The 16527-nt window shown below is 46.7% G+C and overlaps 1 protein-coding gene across 1 annotated transcript in view; it reads left to right on the top strand.

Annotated features, from left to right (window-relative positions):
* The window catches only part of hydin (HYDIN axonemal central pair apparatus protein), a 1725340-nt gene that overhangs the window by 561757 nt on the left and 1147056 nt on the right, over positions 1-16527 (top strand). Inside the window, 1 exon segment of the mRNA XM_070897728.1 lies at positions 8863-9098. Within this exon segment, the coding sequence (XP_070753829.1) occupies positions 8863-9098 (236 nt within the window).

Raw genomic sequence — 16527 nt, 5'->3', positions numbered from 1 at the left:
TAGGTTTTAAGGAGCGTCTTAAACAAGGAAAGAGAGACAAAGAGGTTTAGGGAGGGAATTCCAGAGCTTAGGGCCTTGGCAGCTGAAGGCACGGCCGCCCATGGTGAATTCTTAAGAGACCAGACTTAGAGAAGCGTAGATATCTCAGGGAATGGGTTTGTGGGGCTGGAGGACTTAGCAGCACTTAGCTGAGGTAGGGGCAGAGTAGGGCAATGTTCTGGAGGTGTAAATAGGCATTTTAGTGATGGCACGGAAATGTGATCAGAAGTTCATTTTGGAGTCAGATAGGACACCAGGTTGCGACCTGTCTGGTTCAGCCTCAGACAGTTGCCCGGGAGAGGGATGGAGTCTGTAGCAAGCGAACGGAGTTCGTGGTGGGGATCGAAGACAATGGCTTTGGTCTTCCCAATATTTAGTTGGAGGAAATTACTGCTCATCCAATACTGGATGACGGACAAGCAATCTTGACAATTTAGAAGCAGTGGATTGGTCGAGAGAAGTGGTGGTGAGGTCGAGCTGGGTATCGTCAGCGTATATGTGGAAACTGACGCTGTGTTTTCAGATGATGTCAGCGAGGGGCAGCACGCAGATGAGAAATAGGAGGGGGCCAAGGATAGATCCTTGGGGGACACCAGAGGTAACAATGCAGGGGTGGGAAGAGAAGCCATTGCAGGTGATTCTCTGGCTATGATTAGATAGATAAGAATGGAACCAGGCAAGTGCCGTCCCACCCAGCTGGACGATGGTGGAGAATGTTGGAGAAGGATGGAGTGATCAACCATGTCAAAGGCTGCAAACAGGTCAAGAGGGACGGGGAGGGATCATTTACCCTTGTCACAGTCACATAGGATGTCATTTGTGACTTTGATAAGAGCTGTTTCGGTACTATGGCAGGGGCGGAAACCTGATTTGAGGGATTCAAACATGTAATTGTGGGAAAGACGGACATGGATTTGGGACGTGACAACGCGTACAAGGACTTTGGCAAGGAGAGGGAGGTTGGCGATGCAGCGGTACTGTGCAAGGATTGTTTTTTGAAGAGATGCAGGATGACAGCAGGGTTTGAAGGAGAGGGGACAGTACCCAAGGAGAGAGAATCGTTAACCATATCTGCAAATATGCGAGCTAGGAAGGGAAGTTGGGTGGTCAGCAGTTTAGTGGGAATAGGGACGAGGGAGCAGGAAGTGGGTCTCATGGACAAGCTGAGCTCGGAAAGGGCATGTGGGAGATAGGAGATAAACTAGAGAAAGATGTGAGGTCAGGGCTAGGGCATGGGGGAGCCTTGGAGGAATTTTGGCCTGGTGGGCTAGAGGAAGGAAGAGAAGTGGCAGAGGCAGCTGATCACATGGTCTCAATCTTAGTAACAAAAAAATCCATGAGCTCCTCACACTTGTCAGAAGGTTGTGGTTCGAGAGACTTGAACAGAAAATTTAGACTAACATTCCAGTGTATTACTGAGAGAGTCCTGCACTGCCAGAGGTGCCATTTTTCAAATGAGACGTTAAACTGTCTTCCATCTGAGGAAAATCCCAAGTCACTATTTCCAAGTAGGGCAGGGAAGTTCTCCCCGGTGTCCTAGACAATAATTATTCTTTAAACAACAGCTAAAAACAGATTATCCAGTCATTATCTCATTGCTGTTTGTGGGACCTTGCTGTGCATAAATTGGCTGTTGCATTTCCTACATTACATCAGTGACTGCACTTCAAAAGTACTTAAGCCAAGTACTGTGGATGGTGGAAATTTGAAATAAAAACATAAAATGCAGCAAGTACTCAGCAGGTCAGGCAGCATCTATGGCAGGAGAAGCACGTAATGTTTCAAGTCAGTGACCTTCCTTCAGAACTGATGCTGCCTGACCTGCTGAGTATTTCCAACATTTTCTGTTTTTTCTCCAAAAGTAAGATTGAATATCAGTGATGATCTTTTTGAATGGCGGAGCAGGCTCGAAAGGCTGTTCGGCCTACTCTTGCTCCTAATTCTTATGTTCTTCTTTTGTTTCAAACTGAATTCAAGTTCTCAAACTGCCACGGTGGGATTTGAACTCTTGTTCTCCAGATTATTAGTCCAGTAACATCACCACTGCACAACTTGTAATTTATGCTAAAGTATGGTTTATTTTGCCAGGCTTGTACTAAAATGAGTTTGACAGTTGGAGAAACCTGTCATGAACTGGGTACATCCCACTTCATGTTTTAATTAATTTACAATAGCAAATCCCTACCACTGCAATGAGCATTTGTGTAAGAAGTACAATTTGCATTCTAGTTTGCTCAGAGTTAGGATCCCACAATTGCCAGCTGATTCAATATAAATAAGGCATTGAATGGAATAGGTTCTACACCTGTGCTTGCATGATTTACGAGTCCTTCACACTTGTGAAACAGCTTAATAACTCACCGTCATCAGCGTGATTTACTGCATTACCCACAGAACGCCCATAGTTCATATAAAACTCGTGTTTCATTAACAAAGTTCACCTTCAGAAAAGAGCAGCATTTTCAACAAGGTAATCAGCATCATCTCTTCTTTCTCCTTATCTCAATTTCATTAAAAGAAAGAAAATATGCCAGTATTTGTCGATATACAGGAGTTTGAGTTGACGGAATTCAATTAAGTACTTTACTTTCTGAATTACTTTGCAGCAAATTCTCTGACTTTGCCTTCCTCTCTTCCCCATTCACAACTTTATGTGGGTTTTATTTCCTATGCAGGCAACTGTTCTCTCTCCTTTCCTTTCCTTGACAACTCCAGTCTTTACTGCAGTCAGTTCTACCCTTTTGTGCAGCTTGTCGTTTGTCTAATGCCCAAATCTCTCCATTTCTCCCGTCTGCACAATTCTGATCTTTAATTGGAGCCAGTTGCTACCTCTTTTAGATGAGCCAGTCTCACTGAAATTAATTCTCCCCACTAAAATCACTGCAACATAAACACAGCAGAAAAGACCTCTTTCTGGGAATCTCCGCAGTGAAGTGGAGTGAAAGGGAAAGCAACACGTCAGAAATGAAGGAAGAGAGTAAACCGAAATGGACAGAGAAAAGGCAGGAACAGAAAGAAAGAGACTGAAATTATGTAAATTTTAAAGCCCCACACAGCGACAAAAGATTTAAAATGTGGAGAAAACCACCAAGTATGTCTTTAGAAGAAAGGAAGACTTACATTTATATGGCGCCTTTCCCGACCTCAGGGCGTCCCACGGCGCTTTACAGTCAAAGAAGTCTTTTTGAAGTGTGGTCACTCTTGTAGTGTAGGAAACGCGGCAGCCAACTTGTGCGCAGCAAGCTTCCACAAACAGCACTGTGACAATGACCAGCTAATCTGTCTTTTGGTATTGTTGATTGAGGGATAATTATTAGCCAGGACACCGGGGAGAGGGTCGTGGGGCAGGATTAAAAAAGAAAAATGTGGAGCTGCATAGGCACCCGTTGAGGTGTGTTCAGTGGAGAGGCGGGACATTTCATTAACATATTCAAAATATTACAATTAGGAGCCTGATTTAAATTTCCCAGATGCCATGCTGGTTTCCCAGTGGTCTGGAAGCCGGCAGCATGGTGGGACCTGCCTGCTCCACAAAGTAGTACATTTTATAGCATTCCTTGTGGGCCAGGCAGAACAGGAGTACTCCCCTCGGCTCCTCAAGGAAGCCTTCAGCTTTCCCTCTGCCTATCGCGGCTTCTCCTGCCTACCAGGATTGCCTCCCCACCCCAGCCCCAGCCCCAATGGCCTCTCTCTTCCTCCAGCCAGTCTTGGCCAATCCCAACATCCTTTCCCCATTCCGCGATGGCCTCTTTACCCCGCGCCCCCCACCCTGATTGCCGATCTCTCCGCGGCGTGATTATCACCTCCCCCTGTCAACCCCCTCTCCCAAGGCCTGAACGCCAACTTTCATCTCTCCTGAATGCTGTGGGCCGTCCGTAAGGGTCACCGGCTCCTGCCACAGGCCAGGCTGTCAATGTGTCCGACTGCTGGGAGGGAAACAAAGGATAAAAATGATAATGAGATCCTGCTGTTAAATTTGGCAGCCACTGGCTTTGCCAGGTTATCGGCCTGCCCGGAACTATCAGTGCCATCGAGTGGTTTGAACCACAAACTGTTTACGTTTTCTGAGCTAAGCTGGCAGGTGAAAAAGAGACACCATGATAATTACAATGGCATAAACATGGGAATATTAAAATTCCCACAAAATAAAAATATTGCACTTTTTTTCAAAGTTTGGTTTTGGTGAAAGTAATGCAGGCAGCACGTGAAATTTGTGCTGCCTGCTGATTAACATGATTGAAGCACTGAGCCCAGTGCAGAACACGCTGCTGGTTTGCTCAGTGCTCTGCAGGGGGCCCAATTTCATGGGAAGTGATCTCTATTTAAAGCTAGACTGCAGTGTAAAATGCAGTCTACACTTCTTATAGGCGAGGTGTTTTCTGAAATAAGCACCTGATTATAGTTGTTGCAAATGAAAGTGGAAGGTAGCTATGGCTCAACAGGGTGGAGAAAGGGCATCTGGGTTCTCCGATGCAGCACTAAAGGCCTTAGTGCATGGGTTTGAAAGGAGGAGTCAGGTTCTCTACCTGCAGGGGGACATGAGGCCCTCCATACTGATTGTAAGAAGGCAGTGGGAGCAGATTGCTGAAACGGTCAGTGCCACCAATCTTTCACCAGTGCCAAAACAAGTTTAATGACCTCACACGAGTGGTCAAGGTCAGTGAATTCATCTTCAAATGCCATATCCTACCAACTGCACCACTAACCTCAGCCACTGCTCAAATCACCACACTGCCATCACTCACTTACCAGCAATCTTTATCAATCAGGCCTCATACCTAACATTCATATGCTTCATCTCACCCTCATATACTTAGCACTGCTGCAAGCCTCACACCTACATCTCACACCTTGCACACGCTGCCAGCTATTCAACCATGACATACACATCACCCAAACACATTGCACCACACTCACTGACACACTCCTCTCTCTCTTGCAGGACGAGGTGGCACACACCCACAGGCAGCAGGATCTAACCAATGTGGAGAGGTGCGCCCGCATGCTCTAATCCCCATGGCGGAGATGGTGCTGGCTATTATCGGAAGGGCATTGCTGAGGCCATGGCCAGTGGCAGGGCTGAAACCATTGAAAATTACAGTATCTTACTTATCGCATCCCACTTCCCCCTCGGGCCACAATCGCTTCTGATTTGCAAGCTACTTCCCCCACCCCTCCCCCACCATAACCTTACACTTGTGCCTTTTTTCCTTTCAGATGCCCAAGAGGTGCAACCTGGTAGGCAGTGGAGGAAGACTGAGAAGAGAGTGATGACAAAGACACACTGTCACTTGATTGCGCACTCGCAGCCACCAGCTCAGATACTGACAGTGCATGTATCTTAGAGGATAGATTAGAGGCGGGTTCTGCAAGTGGTGAGATACTGGGCACAATGGCGCTGCAGTCAGGGCAGGGGGCAAGGACAGCGAAGGTGCCAGCTTCCTGGAGGGCGGATCGCACAAGAGTTCTGCTGCACAGGACTCAGATGAGGACTTTGATGGGTCAGGCTGCAGAAGAAGACTGATGGGTGTACACAACCAAATACTCGGTGCATTGGGAAGCCTGCCAGAAAACCTGCGGTGAATGTTCAGGAGTGCGGAGGAACGTGTCACAGTATCTTCCAGAGGCAGCAGCTGGCGAGCAATCTGCACGGAAACTCTCGATTGCGCACCTTAGAGAGAACGTTGTTATGGACCCAACCACGATGCAGTTTCTGATGGCTAAGGTCTCCGCTTACATTGCAGCACAAGCATCTTCCACAATGTCCGAGTCAAGCAATGGAAGCGCAGATTGAAGTCACGCTAGGTCAGCTTGCTGCCCTGCAAGCTCAGCCTGCTGTCATCATGGCTGTGGATGCCAGTGTTCGTAGGGGCTTGTGGGGGTGTCACGGCAGTCCAGCAACCTGTCCTCCAACAGATTACTAGGATTGTTGAGGTATTGCCCCGGCCGCGTGGCAGTGGCTCTGTGGAGCACAACCCTGCTGTCCTCTTTCAGGATGATAGCATTCGTCCACCCATGCCACTCCACCAGTTCCCTTGCTGTTGCCTATCAGCCAGCCAGCCAGTCCAGACTGCTGCCACCTATGTCGAGATGGTGCAGTCTGAAGCTGGGCCTTCTAGGCACAGAGCTGCTCGATCCATTCTGCATAGCCATCTGCAGTCTCCTCCACTTAAAGTCAGCAGCCATGCTGCAGCCCCTGGGGTAGCACCACCTAGGAGCACTAGGCCAGGCAAAGACACACGGAAGACAGGCACTAAGGGAATACACAATGGTGATTAGCTTACGTTTGTATTTCAAAATGGCATGATATCATTTATAAATTTGGTTTAGAATGTTTATTTTGTGGTGCATTTTATTTTTGCATTGTGGCCAAGACGACAATGTGATGGTCAGTGACAGGGAATGTAAGGAGTGTGGGACCGTTGGTGAATGGGGAATTGGGGAATAGCATCACACTTGAAATAGTTTTTCACATACAACCCGGGCAGAAGGGCTGTCTACATTGCTACCTCCCTTCCTCTTCCTCATCTTCTGCCTCTACCTCTTCCACATCCTCTTTCTACTCTTCGTTCTCCTCGTGCTCCTGCTCTTCAGTTTCTTGTCTGATAGCTGGTGGCAAGAGCTGTCCTTCCATGATGGCACATTTGTGCAGCATGCAACAGACCACCACTCATTTTGAGACCCGCTCAGCGAGTACTGCAGGGCTCCTCCAGAGTGGTCCGGGCAGCAGAATCGCTATTTCAGCACACCAATGGCCTGCTCGATCACATTTCTTGAGGCAGCATGCCTCTCATTGTTTGCGTGCTGCCCATGTGTGCACGGGTTGCGAACAGCAGTCATGAGCCATGTTGTCATTGGATAACCCTTGTCGCTCAGCAGCCACCCTTTGGTTTGCGGTGGGCTGAAATACAGCTGGCACAGCGGATTGACGCAGAATGAAGACATCATGACAGCTACCAGGACACCGGGCATTGACCTGCATGATGCCTATGGTTAAATACCAGCTGGGCGTTGAGGGAATGGAATCCCTTTTGGTCCTGGTACTTTATCTGAGAAAGGACATACTTGCCTTAGAGGCGGTATAATGAAGGTTTACTAGATTGATCCCTGGGATGAGAGGGTTGTCCGATGAGGAGAGATTGAGTAGATTGGGCCAATACCCTCTGGAGTTTAGAAGAATGAGAGGTGATCTCATTGAAACATATAAGATTCTGAGGGGGGTTGACAGGGTAGATGCTGAGAGGTTGTTTCCCCTGGCTGGGGTGTCTAGAACCAGAGGACAGAGTCTCAGGATAAGGGGTAGGCCATGTAAGACTGAGATGAGGAGGAATTTCTTCACTCAGAGGGTTGTGAATCTTTGGAATTCTCTGCCCAAAGGGTTATGGGTGCTGAATCATTGGGTATACTCAAGGCTAAGATAGATAGATTTTTGAACTCCAGGGAAATCAAGGAATATGGGGATCGGACGGGAAAATGGAGTTGAGATTGAAGACCAGCCATGATCTTATTGAATGTCAAAACAAGCTCGAAGCACTGTATGGCCTTCTCCTGCTCCTAATTCTTATGTTCTTATGTACATGGAAGAATTGAAATACGTCTCCTGCCAAAGGAATGTGCAATGCAGTCAATGCTACCCTGCACCATCGGGAAGCCTGCAATCCAAGCAACCCCTTGTGTTCATTCCACCTGCTTGCCTCTGGCAAGAGAGAATGAAATGAAGTTAGCTGTCTTTGGATTGAGAGCCTTGGTGCATTCCCTTATGCAACAGTGGATGGCTAACTGTAAGATGTTGCTAATATCTCCAGCACCAACATGGGAGGAGCCAGGCCCAGGAAAGTTCATTACCATGTTCATCTTTATAGCCGCTGGCAATGCGGCGCTCGCCCTGCTCTGAGGTTACAGTTGTGATAGTAGCAGGTGGCAAATTTCAGTGAGGACGTCCTGACTGAAGTCTCGCACATTGTTCCTCGTTGAGCTTCAGGTAGTAGTATTGCTCCCTGAACACCTTGAGTAGATATGGCCACCTGTTGAGTGCCCTTCTTCCCCCTCTTTCACCCCCCCCCCCCCCCCCATCCCCATCACCACCTCCTCCCTGCCCCCTGTTCTAGCCTGGTCTGCGCAACCTCACTCTCCCAGTCATGCTCTATTCCAAGAGGAAGGCCTGCTAGTGCACCCATCTCTGGGAGCAACTGGTTTGTCCAGAAGCCTTGAAGTCAGCAGAAAGTACTTCAGCATCTGCCATACCACTCCCTGTCGACTTTTGCAACCATGGAAAGCACCAGAAACGTGTAGAATTGTAGCAACAGCCAGAAGAAATCAACCAGTAACTAACCTGTAAGTTGTTGATAATCCCTTTAAATAACACTGGTAGGGGGTCCTTTCTGCTGTGTGTTCAGCTGTGTGAGGTTAATGGAGGGCATTGGCTGGAGTGCTGAGCCCTAACTGGCACTGATCTGCTTGCTCTGCATATTAACGGCACTGCACGTTAACGCCTGTACCAATATGGTGACCGGCATGCTTTGCATCACAAGTGTGTGTGCATGTTGCGGACGCCATTTTGGATCTCTAAGGGCACTCATAGCACCCAAAAAACGGTCGCTACCGAGCCCAATTTCTAGCCCATGGTACAGTGTCACTGTTTCAGTTTTTATCTTACAAAACAACTCGGGATTTTGAGAAGCCTACCAGATATGAAGTTATGATGAGTCTGCATGATGATTACTATCCCATTGTTATGGGTCTGCTGTAGGTTGTCTAGGTTTATAGTGGAATTGATTACTTATGGGTAATTCTTATAAATCTTTCTTTTCCCCAAAATTCTAGGTTTTCCCCGCACCATATCATGTAGCCTTATTAACACCTCCCAAGTATCAATGTCATTTATATTGCGGGTCCCTGGTGATGGAAGTGCAGAAGTCAGTCGAGTAACCTACAACCATGTCCCGGAACGCCCAAAGATTGGTTCATGGGCAAACATCGTATATGGAGTAAAACCCAAGGAATTCGCTATATACCCATTCTGTGGTACCATCGAGTCCAATGATGAAATGGAGATACAGGTAATAAAATATCTCTTAACTTTTGTTAGTCTGTTATTTACCCCAGCATTAGGGATGAGCGGAAACCTTTGAGTGGGACCTTTGCCAACTGGGAACCATGAGGCCAAAATTCATCCCCGCCGGAAATGGGGCGCACTTACCGCGTTTTAACTGTTTTCACCGCTGTGATGGATGCAGTGGCCTCTTGCGCGAAATTCAGATTTTTGTCTTTTTTTTCCAGCGGGGCGGAAGTCGGTCATAATGGGGGCGGAAGTGGGGGCGGGAGCAGAGTGTCCGTCAAACTGGGGGTGGAAGAGGCAGTGGACGGACTGTCCACTGCTGTCAGTCATTAGCGTAGCGTTGATGATGTCACCACGCTGGTGCGTCACCACGTCTCTCCCCGTCACTTAAAGGGGAGGGCTGATGCGAGCTCTGCGATTATTTTAGCTAGGTCCACTGGGCCATCAGGGAGGGTTTTGGCCGGGCCAGCGGCCTGCACCCAAGAGGGAGTGCCAGGCGGCCCAGCCAAACCCGAGGGCATAAATGTCGGCCCGACCTGGCATCGCCATTTTGCAAACATTGCAAGCACAGTGTGACGACAGAAAAAGCTGTCGGTGGCACCAAGCGGCGGGCCGAAGATTTTTCCAGGTAAATTTTGCTTCGGGGCGGGAGATCGGTGGTACGTGCTTTGATGACGCACATAGGAGAGTTCGGCAGCAGTGGGGCGGAAGCAGGGACCGCTGGAAAAACCACCAAGGTGAATTTCACGAGCGGCGGCCATTTGACAAAAAATCGGCAGCCATTCGACACCGCTGCCTGGCTGCTGCTTTCTGGCAGTGACAGGTCTTACCGGGAGGCTGAATTTCGGCCCCACCATATCTGCATCTGATCTTTGCGTTTGGGAATTAAATAGTAACGTGATTGGATTTGTCCTGGCTCCTGTAGAAGATTGTTCATCCCTTCCTGACTGCAGGGCTCCATTTTATTATGCCTTTGAGTTGTGGCAGCTGTGAAGTTTCACTTGAAGTTGGCTGTTGAATTTTATGTGAAAGATTTCAAGGGAACATGTTGTTTGATGCTTCACTAAAACCCCATCTGTTATATGTATTTTTTTTCATGCAGTCCCACACTGTGAACCTGAAAAAGAAAGCACTGATGCAGACTCCACACCTGTATATTTCCCCCTTCCATTATAATGATTAAAGCTAATAACTTGAAATGTAATCCATTAATTTCTGTGAAAGTCTACTCTTCACAGGAGATAATGATGAGAATAATTTATATTTATGTGTATAATTTAGCAGTTTGTACATCCAGCACACACTTAAGAAGTAGATTAATTGCTCCCATTTCCACCTTTGCGAATGTAAATCATTTCTTGTTTACCTCGTTATTCACCAGCTCTGAGAATCTGCAAATTATTTATACAATTTAAAATTGATTCAATTTTTCGATGACATTGTATGTTTCAGGTTAATGGGCTCAATTTTCTCCAATTATCTGCGCTGTTTTTTTGGCCTGCACTGTTTTTTTTTGGAGTAAATTAAAATCTCCAAGTTTCCTCAAAGTTTCTGCGCTCATTGGGGGCGTAACCTGCCACCAGCACCAATTCTGGCCATTTAAGCAAGTTTGGCCAGCTCCGATTTACTCCAATTTTTCTTAGAACAGTGCATGTGACCACTCTGGAAAAATCTTCAGGGCAGTTAACAAAATCGGCGCAGGTAAGAGAATCAATGCAGCGGATGCAGTTCCACGGCCGGGACAGCAGCAGCAGAGAGCGGGGGGAGGCCTTTCAGCCAGGACTAGCAGCGGCACCTGGCACCGGGAGGAGGGAGACTCTTTGGCCAGGGCTAGCAGCGGCACCCGGCACCGGGAGGAGGGAGGCCTTTCGGCCAGAGCTAGCAACAGCATCGAGAGAAGGGAGACCCTTCGACCAGGGCTAGCAGCGGCACCAGGCACTGGCGGGGCGGGGGGGCGGTCTTTCCAATTCTTACGGATTACAGGATAGACTTTTGGCACAAAGACTATTTAATATTTTCATGTTGATAAGCTGCTGCCTTAAATAGCTGCAATGTGCAAGGTGCTTGTGCAGGTTGCTGTGAGCGAGCCTCAGCCCTCAGTGTGTCCCTCATTACTCTGGCAACCCGATCTTTTTGGCGCCGATCTTAAGCTCCACCCACGGAGCTTAAGGACAATCTGCGCCGGGCCACATTCACAAGTTCAAACGGGGAAACTTTCAACTTTTTTTTGGCGTAGTTGGACACAAAAATATCGGCTGTAACTCTTCAACTACGCCAAAAATCTGCAATGTAGAACATTGAGCCCAATATTCTGTCGTGTCAGTACTGTACTTGGTGGGCGCGATGCATGTAGAATTTCAAAAAAACCTTACATAACTCTTTATGTTGGTGACATATTTAAGGAGCAACATTTCACATGGCCCTTCTGTGTCAGTACCAAATCTATTAACAATCGGGCTTAACAATTTTAAAAAGGTTTGCTTTGAAACTATTAGTCTGGACATTCGTCTCCAAAGCATTTGTGAAATGCATCAGTCCCAGATTGCGAGAGGGGGATTTGTCATGTTAGCCCCAATATTAACTCAAAGGCATGCTGGGAGTGAGGGGAGGGGGGTTTCGATATTGCGTGGGGTATGAGAAAATTTAATGTTGTGAAGTTTCTATTATTTAGCTCAATCACTTAGATTTTATACTGTTGCACCACTTTCCCATCTTGCACATTCTTGGATGCTGGATGACAAGTCGCCTTTTAACTTGTTTGATGATGAATGGGAAGACATGAATTGATGAGGGGGGGATGTGCAAGAGATGGCTGGTTGTTTGCAGGACTGCTTTGTGTCAGTCGTATTGGTAGGGGTGGAGGGGAGCGGGAAGAGTGGCCATTGCATGTGCTTCTGACATCAGTCCACTGGTGCAACCTAAGTGAACCTTGCATTAATAAAGATATACCTGGCAGCAATGTGAGCAGCTGGTGGTGTATTGGTCTCATCACCTTCCTCCTCCTCATCTTCCTCATCCTCCTTCTCCTCCTCGGAATCGTCCGAAGGGGATTTGAGCTCTGCTCCTTGTTCCTCCTGCAGGTCCACAGCACAGCACACCATGACCAGTTTGCACACCCTAACTGGTGCATACTGAAGGGCGCCTCCAGACCTGTCAAGGCGCCTGAAGCGTATCTTCAGCATGTCGCTGTCTTGTTCGATCACACATCTGGTGGTCCAATGCATTCATTGTAGCGCTGTTGGGATTCATTGGTCGGGTTTCTGACTGGAGTCATCAGCAGCCACCCCTTAGGTCTTGTTGCAGGCCCAAAGACATCCAGGAGCTTGGACTGCCGTAAGACAAAAGCATCATGGCAGCTCCCCGGGAATCTTGTGCATATCTGCAGAATATCTTTTTGTGGTTGCACCAGCTGCACATTGATGGAGCGGAAAACCTTGTGGTTGACGAATACTCCTAGTTGATCTGGGGGTGCCAAGTTGCCACAGGTGTGCAGTCACCATGCACCTGTGGGAAGCCAGCCAGAGACGCAAACCTGAGCGCCAGCTCATTCTGACTGGTGTCATTGCAGGCGAAGTTCACATAATAGCCAGCCCTGGCAAACAACCCATCAGTCACCTGTCTTATGCATTTGTGGACCGCTGACTGGTAGATCCTGGATATGTCTCTGGCAGAGCCCTGGAAGGATCAGAGGCTAAAAGGTTGAGGGCGGTAATGACTTTGACAGCCATTGGTAACATATGGCCACCTCGTCCAGCAAGTCGTCTTCTAGCAGGCTGCAGATGTCCTCCACCACCTGATGTGACATCCTGAGTCTCCTGAAACACTTTTTGTAGTGTATGTAGGCACCTTTAGTAATGAATCCACGAGGCAGGGTATGGTGCTTAAACTCTGCAGACCTACAGTCTTTTATTAGCAACTCTTGAGTGCTGACAACAAGCTGTGTGTTCCTTTTTATACTGGGTTACCTGCCGTGTGCAGGTAACCCCTGGGTCTCCAGCAACAGCACCCTCTAGTGTACTGGTAAGGTGTGTACAGTACAAGGGTACATACAGTGTTACAGACATCACACAGTAAACAGGCCATGCATACACAACACTTTTGTTCAGACATGTCAAGGAAACGCAGCCTCTGACTGCACACCCTGTGCCTCCCTCGAGCTGCATCCCTGTGGTGCTGCCCTCTCTGCCTCTGCCCTCTCGGCTGTCCATCTACAGGTCTTTCAGGAGCAGCCTGTGAGTCCTGAGTATTGCAGTATTTCCATGAGTTTGGTTCATCCCCTCAATTGCTACTGTATTCTCGCCTTGCTTTCACTGGTGATTTTCAGGAAGCCTGGGAAGCCCTTGGATACGCTGTTAAATTTGAAAGTGAGTTGAAATATTGCTCCAATTGAGCGATTCGCATATGTTAATAAGCAACCCGCCTCTCGCGAGGGGTTTGTGTGCAAACAGCCTATCGCGCTCGACTTAACTCGGAAGTCGGCATGTTGGAGCCGGCTGCCTGATGCGCTTGGATTTTTGCTGGTTTTAACTCCAGCACCCAAACCCATGTGTTCCTCCAGGTTAGAATTCTCGCTGTTAAATAAGGCTGTCAATAGGACTTTAAACTAATAAGACAGAGGGAGAGATCCGGTGAAAATCACCTAAGTCTGAAGATGAAAGAAATAGGAGACGAGAGTAAAGATCAGACCAAGGTAAGGAACAAGGGCAACATAAATGGTCAGGGAACAGAGTGTACAAGGAAGGAAGAAGGTGGGGTAGCTACTAATTAGAGATAACAATGATACAAAAAAGGGACATAACTAACAGAGGTTTAGAAACAGATCCATATGGATTGAAATAAAAGATCTGAAGTGAAAAAAACTATTTGGGAGGCCCAGAGCAACTACGAAATTAAATAATCAAGGAATATTCATATTTCTTTTAAGGTATTCTACAGACACGTAAATGACAAAAGGAAAATCAGGATAGGTATAGGGCCACTAAAGGATCCACACAATAAACTCACAGTTAATGAGGTGAAATAACAGAAACATTGGCCGTAAATTGAGGCCTCTCCGGGTCCGTACGATGTGCACATGCGCCCAAAGAGGCCCCGCAAATGCCGGTTCTCGGCGCTCATCCCTGGGAGAAGGGCCTTCGCGGGCATAGATTTGGGCTATGTCCTGCCCAGCGAATGTCCTTCAAACTCTTACGCCTGGTAAAAGCAGGCGTATGGCATGCTTTTACCAGTGTAAGAGTTTTAAAAGATAGAAATCTAAAATGTTATCAATAATTTTTATATTTACAAACCCTGTCCATTAAGGTGTTTAATTTTACCTCTATTAAAACATATTAAAAAAAATTTTTTTAAATACATTTTTGTCTAAAACATTTCATTAAATTCAATTTCAATTAATTTTAAATATGTGACTTTCTTGTTAATTTAAAATGTTTGTGTTTTTGGGATATCCCCATTCACAACAATGGCGACCTCTGTACAAACGGAATTCACCATTACTGTGAATGGGAATACCCCATTTTAATTGGTTGGTCCGGAACCACGTGACCCCAGGCTGCACATATGCGAATGGAATACGTGGGCCCCTACACTGGACAGCGCAGTGAGGCTTCGGAGCGCAAGTCTATGTACCTCCGGGACCACCAGGTACTTTCGGAAAATACATTTTGGTTGGAGGCGTCCGCCCGCAGGAAGCCTCCGACCGCAATTTCTGGGCCATTAAATAATTTATTTGCCTTGGTATTTACCAGGGAGACTAACGTGGTCGACATGACACAAGAAATGAACAAAAAAGATGTAAGGACATTTAAGATCGAAAGTGGGGAGATAATTGATAAACTAATCAAACTCTAAGAGGAGAAAATCCTGATGAATTGTACCTGTGCGTATTAAAAGAAGTTAGGGAAGAGATAGCAGAGGCACTATTACATATACATAAATATTCATTCGAAAAGGGAGGACTGGCGGACAGCTAATATGTTTCCTATATTTAAAAAGGGAGATAAAACAAGCCCAGGGAACTATAGACCAATTAACATAACATCAGTGGTAGGAAAGATAATGGAATCTTCACTCAAAGATGTAATAGAAAAACATCCAGAAACTGAAAGTATAATAAAGTGTAGTCAGCACAGATTCCAAAATGGAAGGTCATGTTTGACCATCCTTATTGAATTATTTGAAGAAGTAATAGAAAGGGTAGATAAGAATACTGTAGTAGAGGTAACATATTTGCATTTCCTAAAAGCCTTTGATAAGGTATCGTATAGTAGGCATTTGACGAAGGTCAGAACTTGTGGAGTGAGGGGACAAGTAACAGAATGGATAGCAAGCTGGCTAGAAAACAGAGAGTAGGTAGCTACTCAGATTCGCAAATGGTGGGAAGTGGTGTTCCACAAGGTTCAATGGTGGGACATAAGAACATAAGAAATAGGAGCAGGAGTAGGCCATGTGGCCCTTCGAGCCTGCTCCGCCATTCAATAAGATCATGGCTGATCTGATCTTGGCCTCAGCTCCATTTCCCTGCACGCTCCCCATAACCCTTGACGCCCTTATCATTCAAAGATCTATCTCCACCTTAAATATATTCAATGACCCAGCCTCCACAGCTCCCTGCGGTAGAGAATTCCACAGATTCACGATACTCTGAGAGAAGAAATTCTTCCTCATCTCCGTTTTAAATGGTCGACTCCAAATTCTGAAACTATGCATGACTAGGTAAAATAATGGGACTAAAGGTGGACAAGTCCCCTGGACCTGATGCCTTACATCCTAGGGTCTTAAGAGAAGTGGCTGCAGAGAGAGTGGATGTAATCTACCAAAATTCCCTGGATTCTGGGGTGGTCCCAGCGGCTTGGAAAACTGCAAATGTAACACCTCTATTTAAAAAAGGAGGCAGACAAAATGCAGGAAACTATAGACCAGTTAGCCTAACATCTGTCGTTGGGAAAATGCTGGAGTGCATTATTAAGGAAGCAGTAGCGGGACATTTGGAAAAGCATGATTCAATCGAGCAGAGTATGGTTTTATGAAAGGGAAATCATGTTTGATAAATTTGTTGGAGTTCTTTGAGGATGTAACGAGCAGGGTGGATAAGGGGTAACCAGTGGATGTGGTATATTTGGATTTCCAGAAGGCATTCAATAAGATGCCACATAAAAGGTTACTGCACAAGATAAAAGCTCATAGGTTTGGGGGTAATATATTAGCATGGATAGAGGATTGGCTAACGAACAGAAAAGAGATTCGGGATAAATGGGTCATTTTCTGGTTGGCTAGTGGGGTTCCGCAGGGATCAGTGCTGGGTCCTCAACTATTTACAATCTATATTAATGACTTGGATGAAGGGACCGAGTGTAATGTAGCCAAGTTTGCTGATGATACAAAGATGGGTGGGAAAGCAAATTATGAGGAGGACACAAAAAATCTGCAAA

This window comes from Pristiophorus japonicus, chromosome 13 (assembly GCF_044704955.1).
Source record: "Pristiophorus japonicus isolate sPriJap1 chromosome 13, sPriJap1.hap1, whole genome shotgun sequence".
Lineage (NCBI taxonomy): Eukaryota > Metazoa > Chordata > Chondrichthyes > Pristiophoridae > Pristiophorus > Pristiophorus japonicus.
Note: the sequence above shows the minus strand (reverse complement) of the source record. Positions and strands in the feature narration are given on the sequence as shown.